General features: G+C 43.7%; 4 protein-coding genes across 4 annotated transcripts; 1 reads left to right on the forward strand and 3 right to left on the reverse strand.

The window, feature by feature from the left end:
* The first annotated feature begins 6,075 nt into the window (after window positions 1-6,075).
* On the forward strand, window positions 6,076-7,064 carry LOC121774831. The gene is made up of 4 exons (XM_042171696.1): window positions 6,076-6,165; window positions 6,332-6,557; window positions 6,661-6,787; window positions 6,860-7,064. The coding sequence occupies exons 1-4, from the start codon at window positions 6,076-6,078 to the stop codon at window positions 7,062-7,064; spliced, it is 648 nt and encodes a 215-aa protein (XP_042027630.1).
* A 5,578-nt stretch (window positions 7,065-12,642) lies between these two features.
* On the reverse strand, window positions 12,643-13,041 carry LOC121774840. The gene has a single exon (XM_042171708.1). The coding sequence runs from the start codon at window positions 13,039-13,041 to the stop codon at window positions 12,643-12,645; it is 399 nt and encodes a 132-aa protein (XP_042027642.1).
* A 282-nt stretch (window positions 13,042-13,323) lies between these two features.
* On the reverse strand, window positions 13,324-14,302 carry LOC121774847 (protein NYNRIN-like). The gene is made up of 2 exons (XM_042171719.1): window positions 14,189-14,302; window positions 13,324-14,091 (listed from the first exon to the last, which is right to left on the reverse strand). Exons 1-2 carry the CDS (start codon window positions 14,300-14,302, stop codon window positions 13,324-13,326), a joined length of 882 nt encoding a protein of 293 aa, XP_042027653.1.
* Window positions 14,303-17,057: 2,755 nt separating this feature from the next.
* On the reverse strand, window positions 17,058-17,921 carry LOC121774855 (basic salivary proline-rich protein 4-like). The gene has a single exon (XM_042171730.1). It carries the CDS (start codon window positions 17,919-17,921, stop codon window positions 17,058-17,060), a length of 864 nt encoding a protein of 287 aa, XP_042027664.1.
* Window positions 17,922-18,186: the final 265 nt, after the last annotated feature.

Below are 18,186 nucleotides of genomic sequence, written 5' to 3' on the forward strand. Positions count from 1 at the left end.
GCGAAGCCCATCCTTGATCTCCCATCTCATGATACACGACACTATAGTTTTATTTTCTTAGTTTCTTTTTTTATAATTATTATCATTCTTAGGGTCATGAATGTCCATATTCTGTCTGGATGAATAATTGATATGCACAGTGCGGATCCTTCTAATTTTATTTTAATTTCAAGTATTCATTTCATGACGGCCCTACACAATATCATGGCTAATATTTAATTTGATATGGTAGATTAGAAAATATATAAATGGAAAACTCGAGATAAGCTTAGTTAGATAGTAGGTATATGTCAACTCTTTGTGTTACTATTTTTAGTATATATTGATTGAATTTGATCAATAATGTAGTGTTATAGTTTATAATATCGTAGTTGATATGGCAATATAGTTTACTTATTAAGAGATGCAATTGAACAATAGCGTGTAGAGAAGATTAAAACTATTTCTTATTGTTAGTATTCTTAGCTGATTTGAGGAATGAATGCACTGCCCAGGTTCAAATTTTAGAATGCACTAACAAGAAGAGTATATGTTTGTTGATTATATATAAATGTTCGCTACTAGGAACTACCATAAGAATATTTTTATTTGATTTAATGAATTTTGTAGGAAGACGTCACAGAATGCTAAAAAAACTCATCTTATAAGTACATAAAATTGAAGATACAAGTACTTACGTTGATTGTTCATGAAAAACAGTCAAAATCTAGGACCTAAATAAAAGCGTTGAAGATAAATTTGTCAACATGTAGTAGGACATATTATTTGTGTTCCTTAATTTCACTTAGGACACTAAAAATGACGATGGCACGTTGTTTAGAAACTTAGATTAACTTTTTAATTTAATAAAAAAATGTTAACAGTTGATTTTTTGGAATTAGTGTGAATTATTAGCTAGATATAAAATATTAAAATCATTCTGCACGTATGTACTTAATGACCATGTCTTCCATCATCACATGCGTAAGCACCAACATGGGTATTAAATCTCATCTTTACTGAAGTCTTCGCAAGGGAAAAAAAAATACTCGTTTCATAATAAATGACACACTTAAATAATAATATAAAATTTTAGGTGATGTTGTTATATGTATTAAGTGAAGAGAGAAAATTATATATTTATATAAACGTACAAAGATTTTTTTTCTAAAAAAAGAAATATGACATCTATTGTGTGATAAACTAAAAAAAGAAAGCGTGATATCTATTATGGGACAAAGCGAGTAGGAAATAGAAATTACTATATAATTTCTTCTATGTCAAATAGAGGTGCGTTATATTGCTAACTTTTTAAGTTGCTAACTCTGCTACCTCATCAACGTATTATATTAAAAATGTCAACACGATGACATTAAAGCATAATGTCAACACATTTAATGTCAGCGTGTTGATATTTTTAATACACTGTGTTGATAAGTTATTAGAATTAGCAACTTAAGAAAGTTAGCAATCGATCACTTTTGATGTCAAGCATATGTTCAAAACGTTCGAAACCCACAAATACCTTATGGATGTCAAATATTCTTACTTCTAAGTCTAGCTAGAGGCCATAGATTTTCACAGAGTCAAATAATAATGCATACATGTACCAATTAAAATTCATTGCATCTTCGTTGCAAATATTTAGATATTACTCGGAATCTCGGATCAAGTTATACAGAACTCGAGGGCAAATCTAAAACACAGGCTGTATACAAAATTGCAATAAATACTGCTGATGATTTGTGCAAGTTGACAATTAATGTGTAATAAATTTTCTAATTTTGTATTCAATATTGAGATCATGAAATTTACAAATACTTTAATGATCTTAATTTCCAATCACGTGACCTGTCGCGGATTGATCTTTTCTTTACGGAAGTTCATAATATTTGCAAATTTTTATCGGTATAAAATAAGTAGCAGCGTCGCGGCCGTGCCTTTTGGTCGCCGACTGCCCGCCCAACGATTGCTTCAAAACCAAAATTATGTCCACATCGATCTTCTAATTTTATGTTCACATTCGAAAAACCATCTTAACTAGTTTTAGTACAGTGTTTTTAATAGAAATTCATGATTCCATCATAATCTAATTGGTAAGGAGAGGCCCATGAGATTTATAATGATTTCAATTATGTATGAGCACCAATGTGTGATAATTATATTTGTATATTTAGTGTCAATTGCAAATATCCTCCCTAAAACCTTTCAAGGTGAACTTTGGAGGGGTGGACTTTTTTTTCCTGATCAGTTGGACCACTGACCTAATTTTTTTCTGGTTGGTTTGACTACTGACCCAAATTTTTTTTGTTTCGATCTATTGGACCACTAGCCCAAATTTAAAGTTCAGATATATTGGTGAGTCAGTATTTTTTTCCAGTTTTTAACCCAGATATGTTGTTGGGTCAGTTAAATTTGGCCCACAGTCGGCGACCCGCTCCGACACAATAATAGAAACTGATGTGTTCCATTCAAATATTAATTAATAAATGATACTCCCTCCGTTCCATAATAATAGAATTATTTTGCCATTTTGGTACGTTCCATAGGAATAGAGTCATTTCCCTTTTTTAGTAATAGTCAACACATTTCTCCACACCTACTTCACTCTCTCTTACTTTATTCTCTCTTCAACTTTCTACCTTTTTCATTTTTCACTTTATTCTCCCTTTACTTAACTCATCTAACACAATTTTTCTTAATCTACGTGCCGAAAAGAAATGTCTCCATTACTATGGAACGGATGGAGTAGTTAATTATATTTATAGTAGTACTTCATCCGTCCTACTGAAGATGACCCACTTTTCTTTTTGGTATGTCCAAACTAAGATGACCCATTACTAAATATGGAAACACATTTATCTCTACTTTATTTCTTCTCTCTTACTTTATTCTCTTCACTCAACACATAAAATAAAACTGCATAGAATCCTGTATCACCTAAGAAATGAGTCATCTTCCTTGGAACGAATGGAGTATTAAGTTTCAATTGGCAATAAAATACAACGTTTTCACTTCAAATGGAGATACAATTTTTCTAGGTAAAGTGAATACCAGGGCTTAGGGCGTGTTCAGTTTTTCAGATATGCCCAGATTAATGATCTAATCCGTGCATTTCATACTGTTCGGTTTACGATGTTTAGAGCATCCACAACGGTGGCGGAAGAGGCGGTGTCCGTCCGCACCACTGGCACGGTGGTGTCTCGCCGCCGCTGCGCTCGGGTCGCTGGCACGTCGAGCAGCGCCGCGCCAGCGAGCAGGACACGTTGCGTTGGGCGATTGGGCAACGACATAGCCGTTGCCTTTATATGTTTTTTTATTTAAAATCGGTTTTTAATTAAAAAAACCGATAAAAAAAATTTCACTTCCCAAAAAAAATATATCCGTTTATTACCGTTTTTTACACCTTTTTAATTTTTTTTATTTTTTCCCCCAAAAATACACACTTTCATCTATAAATACCCACACTTTCACACCCAAAAATTCACATCAAACTACACAATTCTCATCTTCATTCTCCAATATCCATTCTCATCTTCATTCTCCCATATCCATTTTCATCTTCATTCTCTCATACCCTACAACATAACAATGTCCGGCCAAGGCGATGACCACCCTCCCTCTCACGGTTGGAACCCCGAATAGTTTGGTGGACAACTGTTTCCTAGTCCGGAAACGGAATATTCGACCCCTCCTCAAACCCAAGATTCGGCCGTTCCGGGTGGCTACCGGCCATACCCTATCGACGACCAAGGTGCCTCCCAAGGGCGATACGGGTGGACACCGGAGCGTAGGCCGACTGCCCCCTCCCAAACTCCGCCAGCTCCTACTCGTAGCGGTGTCCGGACACCGTACACTCCGGCGGAGATGGATAAATTGTTCAAGGCGTACTTCGAAATCTCTGAAGATGCGGCGGTTGGCACGAACCAATCCGGCGATCACTTTTGGTGGCGCGTCTCTTGCCGGTACAATGCAAACCGGCCGCCGGGAACGATCGAGCGCAACGAGAGTATGGTGCGCAACTGCATCGGCCGAGCCAACGAAGAAATTGGCAAGTTCAATGGCTATTTCCTCCAGGAGACGCGGAATGCCGGGAGCGGCCGGAGGGAGGTCGACATCATCACTGCCGTGCTGAGCACCTACCAATCCATGAACGACAAGTCGTTCAAGTACCTCAACGTTTGGCAGGAAACGCGGTTCCACCCGAAGTATATGGGAGGCGTAACATCCTCCTCTAGCGGCTCCTCCAAACGGTCAAGGTCGGTATCCCTATCCGACGCCGGCTCTGAAGAAGTGGCTAGCCAACTCGTCGGAGCTAACTTGGGTAGCCCCGACGCCGAACCAAGCGGTTTCCGACGCCGACCGCAAGGAAAGAAGAAGGCGGCTGCCGACCGCCGTCGCGCCGCGACTCCATTTGCCCCCGCTCCCGAACCCGCTCCCTATGTGCCACCCCACCCCCGAACAACTCGCTGTGGATGCTCTTACACCAACTCAATATGACCGATAGGTCAACTATGACCCCCACGCAACTTCAAACACACGAGACCATGATATTGGGTCTCCAAAAACAATTGGGGTTAGTGCCGCCGGATGAGTAGTCTTCCTCGGGTAATATTAGCCAATAATTATATAATTTTAATTTTTAGGAGTTTAATTATGTAATTTTTAATTTTTAGTATTTTAATTATGTAATTTTTAAATTTTAGGATTTTAATTATGTCTTTTTTATTTTATTTGTAATTTGTAATATTTATTGTGGTTTTTAATGAATTTTAGTATTATGGAAATGTTTTTGTTTAATTGAATTTTAAATTAATTGTGCTCGTCCTTGCGGAAGAGCACAGTTGTGGGTGTTGTGCTCTTGCCAGAGAGTAGGCAGAAAAAGTGGGGCCAGGCTAACAACCGTGCCGCTGGCAAGAGCACGGTTGTGGATGCTCTTAAAATCTTCACGACCCGATAAAATGGGCAAGGGCCCTCATTGTTCACTTGTTTTGAGCAGATTTGAATTCTTGCAAATTTCAGAAGATTTTATTTCTGCATCGAAGTGTGTACCTAGATTTGGATGAGAATTGCCGAAAATACCCCCCGTAGTTGACGTGTCAACTGGATGACTTTACTCCATCCTAACCTAAAACAAAAATTCATTTTTTGAATCAAAATTACAGAGGGGCAGCCCGTCGGAACACTTTCACCTCGTCCAAGCAATTGGTACATAAGAGAAAGCCAAACCATTCTCGGCTTTTCCCTGTCCATGTAAGCATCCTCTATTCGTTTGATTTACTTTGTGTTTCTTTCTCATCCGACATATAGTTCTGCAAATGCTTCTAAAATCGGCTGATAGATTTGGGGATCTTCGACATCGGACTGAAAAATCACACTTAATTCATGGTATTGTTTGAAAGTGTTGGGTCAATTAATACATGTGGTAAGTCGTTACTTTTGTGATGTCCACAGATCTGGATTAGGTGCAAAACTGTGGAGCTACCGACGGAAGCGGATCTGCATTTGTATTGCGAGATATCACATTTTCTCGGACAGGGGTGGATTTCACTCCGGCAGTCTAGGTAGTGGCTACATTTTCTATTTTTCACTTTTTATCTGTAGTATATATGTGGTTTGTATGTGATTTTCCATCTGAGTGCTGCCCGATATGATGATTGTAGAAATGGTGTTGGTTTACTTATACCTCGTGTACTTTTGCTTGTGGAGCATATGTAATTGTGGTATGCTTATAATTTGATAATTGCATCTAATCTTCAGTGGGTAATGTAAATCAATATCCTTTGTGTTGTAGTATAAATAACGTGAAGGTGGTTGCAGCATACTTACTGTGTGACTTGTTTTGATCGGACCATGAGGCAACCAAGTCCCAATTATGCTTGGATATGTCTATTGGTAGAGGATATTTTGCACAAATTCGGAACAGAGACGAGTCTCCTTGTGCAAAGGTATCTTAGGGCTCGCAGTGGGCGGTCGAGACGTCGAATAGTCGAGATTGCCAGGCAGTACAGTTTGATTGGCAGGGTACCTGCACAACTACAACACATTGACCGTATACTTCATTTCACCGACGCATATTGTATTGCTAACATACGAATGGATCGCAACACATTCGACCGTCTATGTCGGCTTCTGTATGACCGTGGTGGGCTGCGTATCGGCAAGGTCCTCCGGGTAGAGGAACAGGTCGACATGTTTTGTCATTGTATCCAATTTTTCTAGCCAAACCTACACCTGTCACCGAGGATTGTGAAGATAGCCGCTAGATATGGTTCATGTTATCCATCATGTCTATAATACACCACCATACTCCGTTACTTGTTTGTATGACACTGACGGTCCATTCTTTTAGGGATGTGTAGGAGCTTTGGATGACACCCATATACTCGTCTTGGTCAGTAGCACAGACAAACCTCGGTATCAGATTCAGAAGGGCCTAATAGCTACAAACACCCTAGCTATCTGTGACCACAACATGCAATTCTTGTATGTCCTAATAGGATGGGAGAGATTAGCTGGAGACTCTTGTGTATTGAGGGATGCGGTGTCACGGGTGAATGGCCTGAAAGTCCCAAAAGGTAGTTCAAAATTACAAGTTTTTTGATATTGTCTTGAGTAACATTCAGTTTTTATGCAACTTATAATCTGATATAGATCTACTTTGTGGCAACTCTCCTTCAGGGTACTATTACTTATGTGATAATGGTTACGCAAACAGCAATGGGTTCCTTACGCCTTTCCGAGGTGTTAGATATCATCTGAAAGAATGGGGACCGGGTACCGAGGCACCCCAAAATGCAATTGAAATGTTTAATATGCGCCATACCAAGGCACGTAATGTTATAGAGCGTGCATTCGCTGTTTTAAAGATGTGTTGAAGGATCTTCCGTAGCTCCTCCTTCTATCCAATCAAAACTCAAGTCCGTCTAATAGCAGCTTGCTTCTTGTTGCATAACTTCATCCGCCGTGAGATGCCTATTGATCCGATAGAAGTCGAGCTAGACGGTATACAGTACGAGGCAAACTTAGAAGATGAGGTCATGGGTACACAGTTCCTTGAATCTGTAGAGCCATCGAACGATTAGACCCAATTCCGAGAGAACATTGCAACTGAAATGTGGATGAATATATGGTGAATGGGAGATTACACGTGATCAAGTTATATGGAAAAATAACCGACCGAGTGGATCAGTTTGCAAATATCGTTGCAACTTGATCAAGGCGCTTCTCTCTTTCACAAAAATATTTATAACTCCCTAACATGCATCCTACTTTTAACAGCAAGCGGCAAGTACGAGGTCGATCCCACAGAGAAACTGGTGCGTTGAGTGTGTGTTTAGTGAACAGGGTTCGGCTGCTGCCATACTGTAAGTTGGGAGTTTTAAACTATTTGATTAAACTAGGCGGAATATAAACTAACTACTGGATCAAATGACTCATCATGCTGGAAAATAGCGAACCGATCAAGTAAGCGACAAACTGGAATAAAAGATTTAACTACATAAACATGCTACGAATCTACGAAACACTTTTCCATTCAACATAATAAAAGTTCAACACTGGATCTGGGATTTTTTTAAAGATACGTGTCCCCTTTTCTGTTTCACACTATAGTCCTTGATAACTGATTGAGGATTGCTTTCCAGCGCATCGGCCCTACGTGTCCTCCTTTTGGAATGTAGTGGTCCCCTGGATAACTGCTTAATCACCACCTTGATCAACCCACATGGTTTTGGCCTTTTTCGCCTTCTGCGCCAGCTTGATCAGCTTGGCCTTGCTGTCCTTGATCAAGCGGCATTCGTGCACAATTAACACTCGCTTTGCGCGATAAACTGATCTAGTATCCTACATTTTACCCCTAAACCGATGCATGAAATAGGCATTATCAAACTGCTCACACTTAAAACATACTTGTCCTCAAGTATAAAGAAAAAGAAAAGAAAAAGAGAATAAGACAAATTTCAGGCATGGTTTACTCATTTGAAGAAAGTGAAAGAAGACGAAGAAAAACAGAAGATTCAAAACAAAGACACATATTCACATAGATGCATAAAACCGAATAAACTTCCAACAATCATACCTGAGGTCGAGGTCAATCCATTTGCCAGCAGCTTATGTTTCCTCCCTTTCGCGTTCACTTGATCAAGGTGTCAGTTCGTCAAAATAGCTTAATTTATACCACCTGTTGGATTCACCCAGTCACTCATTTCTCACCATAGATGTTAGGACTGTTCACTTAGTAATTGCTACACATTTAATACCTCGAATCGGACTGCACAAGATAGTTCCTTAAGGTCTTTGTTTTGGTAGTAATGAGGCTTAGGGGAGTAACGTGTTAGGGTAGGGTCATAGGGGTTCTAAGTTAACAACCTTTAAAAATATAAACTGGAAAAAGAAAAAGAAAAGCTTATGAGTCAAGAGACCAAGATCTGAATAATTTTACTAGATCAAGCGGGGTTTCCTTCTTGCCACTTGACAACTCCCTTGGTCAAGCTACGACCTTGCTTCTAACGTTCTGGCTTATTCTTAACTATTGACGTACTAGATTACAACTTTTTACTGCCCATTTTCAACTTTTTCTCAACTTTTTTCAACATAATAATTTTTTTTTTGAATTGAACTGATCAACCTAACTTTTTATTTTTGATCAACCTGGCTAATTGACTTGATCAACCTGACTATCCATTTATTTCGGTCCTTCTATCGCTACCCCTTTTCTTTGTTGAAATAATTCATCTCTCCCCCTTTTTTCTCATGTGTTCGTAAAAATGTAAAAATTTGGTTTTAAGGCTTCAAAAGACGGGTAAAAGTGTATACGACTCAATTTGGTTTACTAAGGGGTGCCTTGTTTGATGAGGCGGATTCGTGAAACGAAAGAAAAAAAAGCTCAAATGGCTAAGTCCTAATGCATTTAGTCCTTACTACTTGTGTAATTTTCATCTAAATATCAAAAAGCAGCCTCTCGTATTTTTTTGTAAAAATAGTAGAAAATGTTCTACTTTGGCTTATAACTCACATTTTAGAGAGGCTTTACAGAAGGTTTTAAAAATGAGCATTTCCATCATACTTACATCATTCAAACTAATCAAGTTAAGCAATTAAGTTTCCACATGTAAACATATTGACTCCTTTATCTAACTCTTTCTTAAGCATTCATATCTTTCATTTACCCAATTCCAAGCATACTGTCCTGATTAATTCTATCTGTTGTTTATTATTTTTTTCCCTTTTTTAAACCCGACATGTGTGATTTCAAATGGACTAACCCTCCCCCCTCCCACTGCATATTGGCTCGCCCTCGAGCATCTTGATGCAGTGGAAAAAAGGTTAGGCAACGACACAGCATAACAAAAACCAAGGAAACTTCTCACACTTAAATCAGACACTAGGCTAAGTGGGTGATAGTGCCAAAATAAAAAAAACATGCCGAAACAAGGAAAAACAAGAATAACCCAGAAACAAAGAGTCAAGAACAACAAATCCATAAACTTCTCATACTTAGACCATGTACTGGGCTAAGTGTGAAACGGATGAAAACATAGAATTTACAGACCAAAACAAAAATAATAGAAATTGATTGGAATTGAATCGAGTTGGGTAAAGATGGCATACTAGTGTCTCTTGGATGGCTGAGCAGGGTGGGTAGAGGTGGGCTTAGTTGGAGCAGAGGTACGCCTTCTGGGGTCAGGGGCATACCTTCCCGGAGGTGAGAGTGTGGAGGGAGGTGGTGGGTGCCTAGTGCTTGGCTGGCGGGCTAGGGCACTCTCTGGATCACGAACTGCCTCCAGCAGCCTCTGCATCACAGTCCCAATCCGGTTCATTTGCACCAGATGTGCTTGAGAATTTTCCACCAACTGCGCCATCATTTGCTCCATGCGCAGCTTCCATCCGTTATCCCTTTGGGCAACCTCCTCAGTCTGCTCTACCCTCGGTGTGGGTATTATTGCCAGCCAGCCCCTTGGTTTGCTCGGGCTGGCTGGGCGATTAGCTTGCCTCTGCCTTCCTTCCAGTTGGCCCCTTGATTGTTCCATTTGGACAGTTGTGTAGAAGAGAAACCCCCCCTGTCGCGCCTTCTCCTGTACCTGTAATCTGAAAAGTAATCAAGGTCAAACGGTTCAGGGCGAGGGCAATAGAGGGGGCGTCTAACACTTTCCTGATTCTCCAGAATCCAGTTCCTCTTCAGGTAAGCTCCCAGGAGGTGACATATGTTCAAGTGACGAGCCGGTCGGGTAGCGATTTGATTGATAGAATAAGCTAGCCAGAAGCCCAGGTGGACTTTCCTCTGTTCCTTCATGCACCACATGAAATAGAAGCCCAGGTGGACTTTCCTCTGTTCCTTCATGCACCACATGGCTGTGGTGTTGGCTTGACCCAGGAGGTTGCAGCCGAGGTATACTTGGGCTAGGCGGAGAGCAGGGTCCGCAATATGATTACACCTGGACTCAGAGGCCTTGAATGCTGGAGCTCTTTCGTGACTGAGGGCTTTCTAGACAGCCTGTTGATCGAAGTCAGCCTTTTTGTTCGGGAGGCCTATATCTCGCCCGAACCACTCTCCATGTGCCACCTGGCTGTTTGTATAGAGCCCCATTCGGATGGAAAACTCATTTAAGCTCATGTGCTGCTGGCGGCCAAACACTCTGAACCTGACGCTCCTGGCGTCAAGGTCGACCTCCCCACTAAACCGAAAAGAGGTGAAAAACTCCTTGGCCAAGACCTCTGGAACAAGGGTCTCATCAATCTCCAAAAGCCACTCAAAGCCAATCCCGGTCATGTACTCTGTAAACTTCTCCTCAACCTGTATCTTCTCTAGGGCAGGTTGGTGGAGCTTCTTCCCTGATTTCAGCCTCTTTTGCTTAGTCACCCTCTGGTTGACCTCCTCTTGCCATTTTGGATTATCAAACTCTAACATCCGCTTGAGGAGGTCTGCGGTCAGAACCACATACTTTTTGGAGTAGTCAACAGTAGGGGCAGGCTCAGGGCTCCCCATGCTTCTTTTGGAAGTCCGGGTCCAGCGTAGCTCACGTTCCCGGTCTCGCTGCCTTCATCATCGTCACGCGGCAGAGGGGTAGCTGGTTGGTCGGTGTCCCTAATGACTATCCCTTTGTGGGCAGGGCGTGTTCTCTTCAAGGGAGGCTGGGCTAGCTCTTTCCCCTTTCTCTTCTTCTCCGTCATGGCGTGGTTGTCCTCTACAGCCTCTTCCTCATCAATCAGGCGCCTCATACGGCGCGACCATCGAAGTAGCTGCTCCTTTTCCCACTCGGAGTATGACTCATCATCTATCGTCTGCAGGAGGTTCTAGTCGACCCCCCTGCTCTGAAGTAGTACATCACTGGGGAGGGGCTGCCGGACCTCTATGTCGTCCTCAATCTCCACCACCTCAATCGGTTGTAGCTCCTGGAAGTGGGCGGAGTTGGAGCCTCCGCCACTCGGGGGTGACAGGATATCTCCGGCACGGGCACCTTCTTCCTGGCTGGGACTAGCTCTACCGGCATCCTCGACTGCCCGCTTGATTTCCGGCTCCTCCAGCCTTGGGGCGAAACGAGCGACAGGCTGCTCAAAGCCTCCCCTTCCTCCATATCGTTCGGGTCCTCCACCAGTACCGTCGCTTCACTATAGTGGTCCAGCATCTCCATTGGGTCGGATACGTGATTTAGGGATTTGGAAGGAGGAGGTGGACTTTGTGGTTTGGGTGGAGAGGATGGTGGAATTTGTGGTTTAGAAATCGGAGCGGGATTTCTAGATCTGGGAAATACTAGGTTAGCTCTGCGATGAGCGAAGGCCGTCGCGGCGTCCATCTCTATGGGTAAACTGTCGAGGAGCCTCTCTAGTTGCTCCGATAACCTTGGATCTACTGTGGGGGTGAGGGAGATGGAGCGGCGGCGCTAGGGTTTGCAAGCGGCACCGCCGAGGTTGGAACGGAAGTTTGCCGCCCACTGCTTCTGGTACTGGTAGCAACGTCCCTTGAGGATGTAGCTTTCTCGCTTGCTCCGGTCTTCTTCATTTTACTGGTATTTGTGGGGTTTTTGTGTGAAAAATGGTGGCGATTGGGCTAGGGTTCCTGCGAATTCGTGAGAAATATCGAGAGAGAAAACAAAGGAGTACTATTAGCGGTTAGGAAAAATGAAGGACATTTCAAAAAACTCCCTTTAATTTGAAAAAAGTGACTGTTGGCGTCCATGCGACGCTTCAAGTACTATGCGCGCTTTTTCAGAATAGCTGGCTTCCTCAATACGCTTCGCCTTCAAATGCAACTTTTCAACGCTTGAGCACGTCTCCCTCGACGCTTCATCTTTAAATGCAACTTTTCAACATTTGCGCACGCCTTTTCAGTTCTCTGCCTTGATCAATCCAACAACATTAGACCATCAATTAAGTCCAGAATCCAACTGATCAAGTGGACAAGTAATGCTAGATGAATACTCAAATAATAACCACTTGATCAGTTTAACCTTGTTTTTAGATTTTTTATATATATATATTTTATTTTATTTTATTTATTTTTGTTTAAAATTAATAATCAGAAAAAAAGTATTTACACTAAGCTACCAAGGAGTTGACTGAGTGCCCTTAGGATGTCACTTGATCAGTTTGATAGTTTAGAAATCATCTGTTGCTCGATCAAACAGACTACCCAAGGTACCAAGTTACTCCTTCTACCTGCTATCATTGGAGAGATTTAGGCATGAATAGTGGAATTTCTTCCACCACGCACACCTCAGTTCCATCCCTGTAGGACTTCACACTATGGCCATTCACTAAGAAGGAAGACGAGTCAGGGTCGCTTCCTTGGAGTTCGATTGCTCCATTTGCTCGTATGGCGATGATGGTATAGGGGCCAGTCCACCTTGACCTCAGCTTCCCTGGCATCAGTTTCAGTCTCGACTGGAATAGTAGCACCTTCTGTCTTGCCTTGAGCTCCTTCTTTCTGAGGTTTTTGTCATGCCACATCTTCGTTCTTTCTTTATACCACATGGCAGAGTCATACGCATCGAGGCGGAGCTCTTCAAGCTCCTGCAGCTGCAACTTCCTCTCCTCAGCGCAGGCCTCGGCGTTCAGATTCATCTCTTTGATAGCTTAGAAGGCATGATGCTCAATTCCCACAGGTAAATGGCACATCTTCCCGAATACCAGACGGTAAGGGGACATCCCGATCGGCGTTTTGAAGGCAGACCTGTATGCCTAGAGCGCGTCCTCTAGTCGGCGACTCCAGTCCTTTCGCGTTGGGTTTACTGTTTTTTCTAGGATTGCCTTGATCTCTCGATTGGACACTTCAGCTTGGCCATTCGTCTGGCGGTGGTAGGGTGTGGACAGTCGGTGGTGGACTCCATATTTCTTCATCAAGGCTTATATGGTTCGATTGACGAAGTGAGTGCCTTGATCGGAGATGGCGGCCCGCGGTACTCCATACCGGGTAAAGATATCAGACCATAAGAACTTGGCCACCTCCTTGGACTCACAAGTCTTTGTTGCCTTCACTTCAATCCACTTGGACACATAGTCCACCGCTACCAGAATATAAAAGTTTCGTTCAGACGATGGGAATGGTCCCATGAAATCCATCCCCCAGACGTCGAAAATCTCGCACACTATCACTGGGACTTGCGGCATTTCATCCTTTGCTGAGATACCTCCCGTCAATTGGCATAGGGGGCACATCCTGCAGAACTCATATGTGTCCTTATGGATGGAGGGCCAGTAAAACCCACTAACATGTACTTTCCTCGCTGTCTTCTTCGGACCAAAATGACCTCCACATGCTAGTGTGTGGCAGTGGACCAATACGTCCTCTTGTTCCCACTCAGGTATGCAGCGGCGGATGACTTGATCAGCTCCTATCTTCTCCAAATAAGGATCGTCCCAGTAGAAGTAGCGGGAGTCGCTCTTGAGTTTCTGCTTTTGCGCTCTTGTGACCTCATCATTTCTGGGTAGTTCGCCCGTCACCAAATAATTGGCCATGTCAGCAAACCATGGCTCCCTCTGCCCGTGGATCTCTTTCCTTTGGTCAGCTTGATTTACCTTCTCAGCGTGGTTGATTGACTGAAGGCTGGACTTCGACTTGATCAGGTACAAATGCTCTTCAGGGAATGCGTCAGAGATGGCTTCCCCATTGTCCTATTGCATGATGTTGCTCAGGTGATCAGCCACTCTATTCTCACTGCTCTTCTTGTCGACTGCCTCCCAGTCAAACTCTTGCAGCAGGAGTACCCACCTGATCAAGCGCGACTTTAACTCTTTCTTCGCCAGAAGGTATTTGATTGTCGCGTGATCGGTGTAGACAATCACTTTCGAGCCCAGCAGTAGGGTCTGAATTTCTTGAATGCATAGACTACTGACAGCATCTCATTCTCTATCGTATCGTAATTCTTCTGCGCTTGATTGAGAGACTTTGAAGCGTAGAAGATAACATAGCTTTTCCCATCGATCTTTTGACCCAAGACCGCCCCTACTGCATAGTTGCTTGCATCCTACATCACCTCGAAGGGGTGACTCCAGTCGGGGGCGCGGATGATCGGAGCACTGATCAGTCTATCATTCAAAGCTGGAAAGCGGCCTTGCAGGCATCGAAAAATACGAACTCCACATCATTCTAGAGTAGCCTCGTCAAGGGTTGGGCTATCTTCGCAAAATCCTTGATAAATCATCTATAAAAGCCCGCATGGCCCAAGAAAGCCATGATCTCCTTTTTATTTGTTGGATAAGGGAGCTTTGCTATAATTGCCACTTTGGCTTGATCCACTTCTATTCCTCTGCTTGACACCACGTGGCCCAAGACAATGCCTTCAGTGACCATGAAATGGCACTTCTCGAAGTTCAAGACCAAGTCCTTCTGCCGGCACCTCTCCAGAACTCTGTTTAAGCTATGTAGTCCTTGCTCAAATGTGTCCCCATAGACGATGAAATCTTCCATGAAGATCTTAATACAGTCTTCTAATAAATCAGAGCAAATGCTCATCATGCATCTTTGGAAGGTACCTGGAGCATTGCAGAGGCCAAATGGCATCTTCTATAGGCGTAGGTGCCGAAGGGGCATGTAAAGGTGGTCTTCTCCTGGTCCTCTGGATTAACCGCAATCTGGAAATAGCCAATATAACCATCGAGGAAACTGAAGTATTGTTTCCCGGCCAATTTCTCAAGCATTTGGTCAATGAATGGCAGCGGGAAGTGACCCTTCTTTGTGGCCGCATTCAGTTTCCTGTAATCAATGCACATCATCCATCTCGTGTCGGGCCTTGTGGGAATCAACTCGTCCTTCTTGTTTTTCACCACCTGGATTCCACCTGTCTTTACTACCATACGAACTGGACTGACCCAGTTGCTATCCGGGATGGAGTAGATGATTCCTATCGAGACCAACTTAACTATCTCCTTGAGTACTTCTTCCCTCATATTGGGGTTGAGCTTGCGTTGTTGGTCACGGTGAGGTTTTGCTCCTTCTTCCAACCGAATGTGGTGCATGCATAATTCTGGGCTAATACCTACCAAATCTGTCAACTTCCACCCGATGGCCTTCTGATTACGCCTCATCACCTCCAGTAATTGATTTTCCTGCCCCTGAGTCAACTGATTGTTGATGATTACTGGCAATGTTTCATTTTTCCCCAGGTAGGTGTACTTCAAATGAGCAGGAAGCGACTTCAATTCCTTCGCGGGTGTGGGTACCGCAGTAGGCTGAGGGTTCTCTTCCACTTCTCTTCTCAGTTGGGTTCCTTGATCAGGCAGCTTCTCGAGGCTCGACACTTGAGCAATCCCGCTTGACCCAGCTGGCCGCAGTCGCTCGCAGAAATCCATCACTGCCTTCGCTATGGCTTGATCATCCATCTCGCCCACTTTCATGGCCTCGTACCAGTCTGCGATCTCCTTCTCAACTTCTTCGTCCGTGGCAGAGTTTGTGAACTGTTTTTGTAGGAACTCCTCCTCCAGATACTCCTGCACCAGCAGCTCGGTTACGTCCACCGAATACACGTTCTCAATGTCTGTCTGCCTCTTCATTGCTTCGTCAATGTTGAATGTAAATTGCACTCCGTTGAAATCCAGACTGATCGTCCCATTACGGACGTCGATTATAGTGCTGGCTGTGGACATGAACGGTCTTCCCAACAACACTCCACTAGACTCTTTTGCCGTTGGCTCTGACATTTTTATCACGAAGAAGTCGGCTGGGTATAGGAAATTATTCACCCTCACTATCACGTCTTCAAGAATTCCCTCAGGGTGAATGCAAGACCTGTCGGCTAGCTATACCATGATGTCGGTGTCGACGAGCTTAGTCTTTCCCAGCTTCTTGTAAATGGAATACGGAAAAACATTGATAGACGCCCCTAAATCGCACATTGCGTGCTCCACTTGAATATCTCCTATCGAAATCGGGAGCGTGAACATCCTTGGGTCAGTCTTCTTTGATGGGAGGTCGCTCTGTTAGATTACTGCAGAGACATTCTCTTCTGTAATAATCCTTCCTTCTTCATTGACCTTGCCATCCAGGTAGTCCTAGATAAACTTGCTGATTGGGGGCATCTTCAACGCCGTCAGGAGTGGCACCTTGACTTCCACGTCCTTGAATAGACTGCCGCATCAATCGTGGTGTCTCTCTTTCTGGTCACCATTCCGCGGTAGGGGTAGGGCTTGACCTTCTCCACTTCTTCGCCTTGACCTTCTCCTAAGGTCTCGCCGCCCATTTTCGCTTTTCCTTTGTCCTTTCCTCTGGCAGCTTGATCAGAGGAGCTGGACTCTCCTTCTTTTTCTTGGTTCAGTCCGGGTATAGATGTTGGGGACACCGCAGGTAAGCTGGGGCTCTGATATACCTTTCATGACCTCAGAGAGACTTCGCTTATGTTTTCCCGCCCAGTCGGCTGCACCGTGGCAGGGATCTTCCTTTGGTTCCCTCTCAGTTCTCCCAGCGACATCGCAACTTGAGAAAGTTGTTTTGTAAGCATATTCAGAGCAGCCATTTGTTCCTTCTGTACTTCCTGGATCTCGCGCATCGCATCGTTAGGGTGGTGTGGAGCCATTACCTCTCCTAGATCTTCATTGGGGTGTCTGTTATATCTTTGATTCGAAGGTCCTCCACCGTGGCCGGGCTATGGGAAGTCTGATGGACCGTAGTGCTCTGGCTGATACTGGGGCTGATGGTATTGTTGGTTCCCTGGGTGCTGCTGATTTCCCCTTTGATGTGGCGGAACATAGCTCACCACTTGATTGTTCGGTTGCCTTCTGGAGTTGCTTGGCTGGGGGCCTTGATGTCTGCCTGACCAATTTGGCTGTCCTCCACTAGACCAGTTACCCTGGGGGCTGATTGACCAATTCCCTTGAGGTCCGCCTGACCAGTTCCCTTGACCACCCTGCATTCTATTTCCTCCATTGTTTGGTCTTTCTTGTTTTCGTGCGGGCCAATTGGGATGCGCTTCGGAGGGTTGTATCTGTTGCGTAGATGGTTGAGGCGGTTGGCTTGGGCTTTGATCACTCCACCTGAAATTTGGATGATCTCTCCATGGAACATCCCTCTGCTTTCCTTGGGTCCAGTTGCCATTTAGGTTCCAATGGCCGACAGCGTTCACTTGAGTCTGTGGTTCCGCTTCAGGAGGAAACTTGCAGTAATAATAATGGTGCTCCTCTGGTGGTGGTGGCACATACGTCTTCTCCTTGGGAGCGGGCAGTAGAGGCGCTCTGGACTTCTCTACTGCTTCTAGCAACTTCTTCTCCATCTGCTCAAATCGAGCCTCCAGCTTCTCGTCGCTTCGTGCCTCTGCTGCGTGCACCGCTCCTCGTCTGCACTGGCCGCGGGAGGTTTCATACGATCTCTTTGCTTCGATTAATCTCTCCAGGATGCTCTTCGCTTGGCTGAATGGGGTTTTTGAGAAATTCCCTTGGGCAGCTAGGTTGAGATCATTTTTACTGTCCACCATCAATCTGCGGTTTGGAGCCCCTTGCACATCGGAAGTCATGCAAAAACAAATAAATCAGATCTACAGATCTATTTGACCGATTATGAGATTAATTATCTACATGTTAAACAATCAATTGCATACAAGAACGCACATAATTCATGTAAAAGGAATTAAAACCTAGTTCATGAATTTCCTACGGTTTAGAATTACCGATCTGATTCTCCAAAGAATCGACGATTGCTTGCGCCTTCTCCACATGAAGATCTTCGTACTCAACCACGAATCTTCTAATTTGTATCCCGAACTCAGAATCTGACCTTTG

The sequence above is a fragment of the Salvia splendens genome, chromosome 2, assembly GCF_004379255.2.
Source record: "Salvia splendens isolate huo1 chromosome 2, SspV2, whole genome shotgun sequence".
Lineage (NCBI taxonomy): Eukaryota > Viridiplantae > Streptophyta > Magnoliopsida > Lamiales > Lamiaceae > Salvia > Salvia splendens.

Excerpts from the sequence above, each read along its gene's own strand:
- LOC121774840 (XM_042171708.1), bottom strand. The coding sequence starts at position 13,041 with ATGAATCTGAACGCCGAGGCCTGCGCTGAGGAGAGGAAGTTGCAGCTG.
- LOC121774855 (XM_042171730.1), bottom strand. The coding sequence starts at position 17,921 with ATGACTTCCGATGTGCAAGGGGCTCCAAACCGCAGATTGATGGTGGAC.
- LOC121774831 (XM_042171696.1), top strand. The coding sequence starts at position 6,076 with ATGGATCGCAACACATTCGACCGTCTATGTCGGCTTCTGTATGACCGT. Across the intron at positions 6,166-6,331 it reads TCCTCCGGGTAGAGGAACAG|GGATGTGTAGGAGCTTTGGA; the intron begins GTCGACATGTTT and ends CCATTCTTTTAG. Across the intron at positions 6,558-6,660 it reads TGGCCTGAAAGTCCCAAAAG|GGTACTATTACTTATGTGAT; the intron begins GTAGTTCAAAAT and ends ACTCTCCTTCAG.
- LOC121774847 (XM_042171719.1), bottom strand. The coding sequence starts at position 14,302 with ATGCATTCAAGAAATTCAGACCCTACTGCTGGGCTCGAAAGTGATTGT. Across the intron at positions 14,092-14,188 it reads TTAAAGTCGCGCTTGATCAG|GACAATGGGGAAGCCATCTC; the intron begins GTGGGTACTCCT and ends ATCATGCAATAG.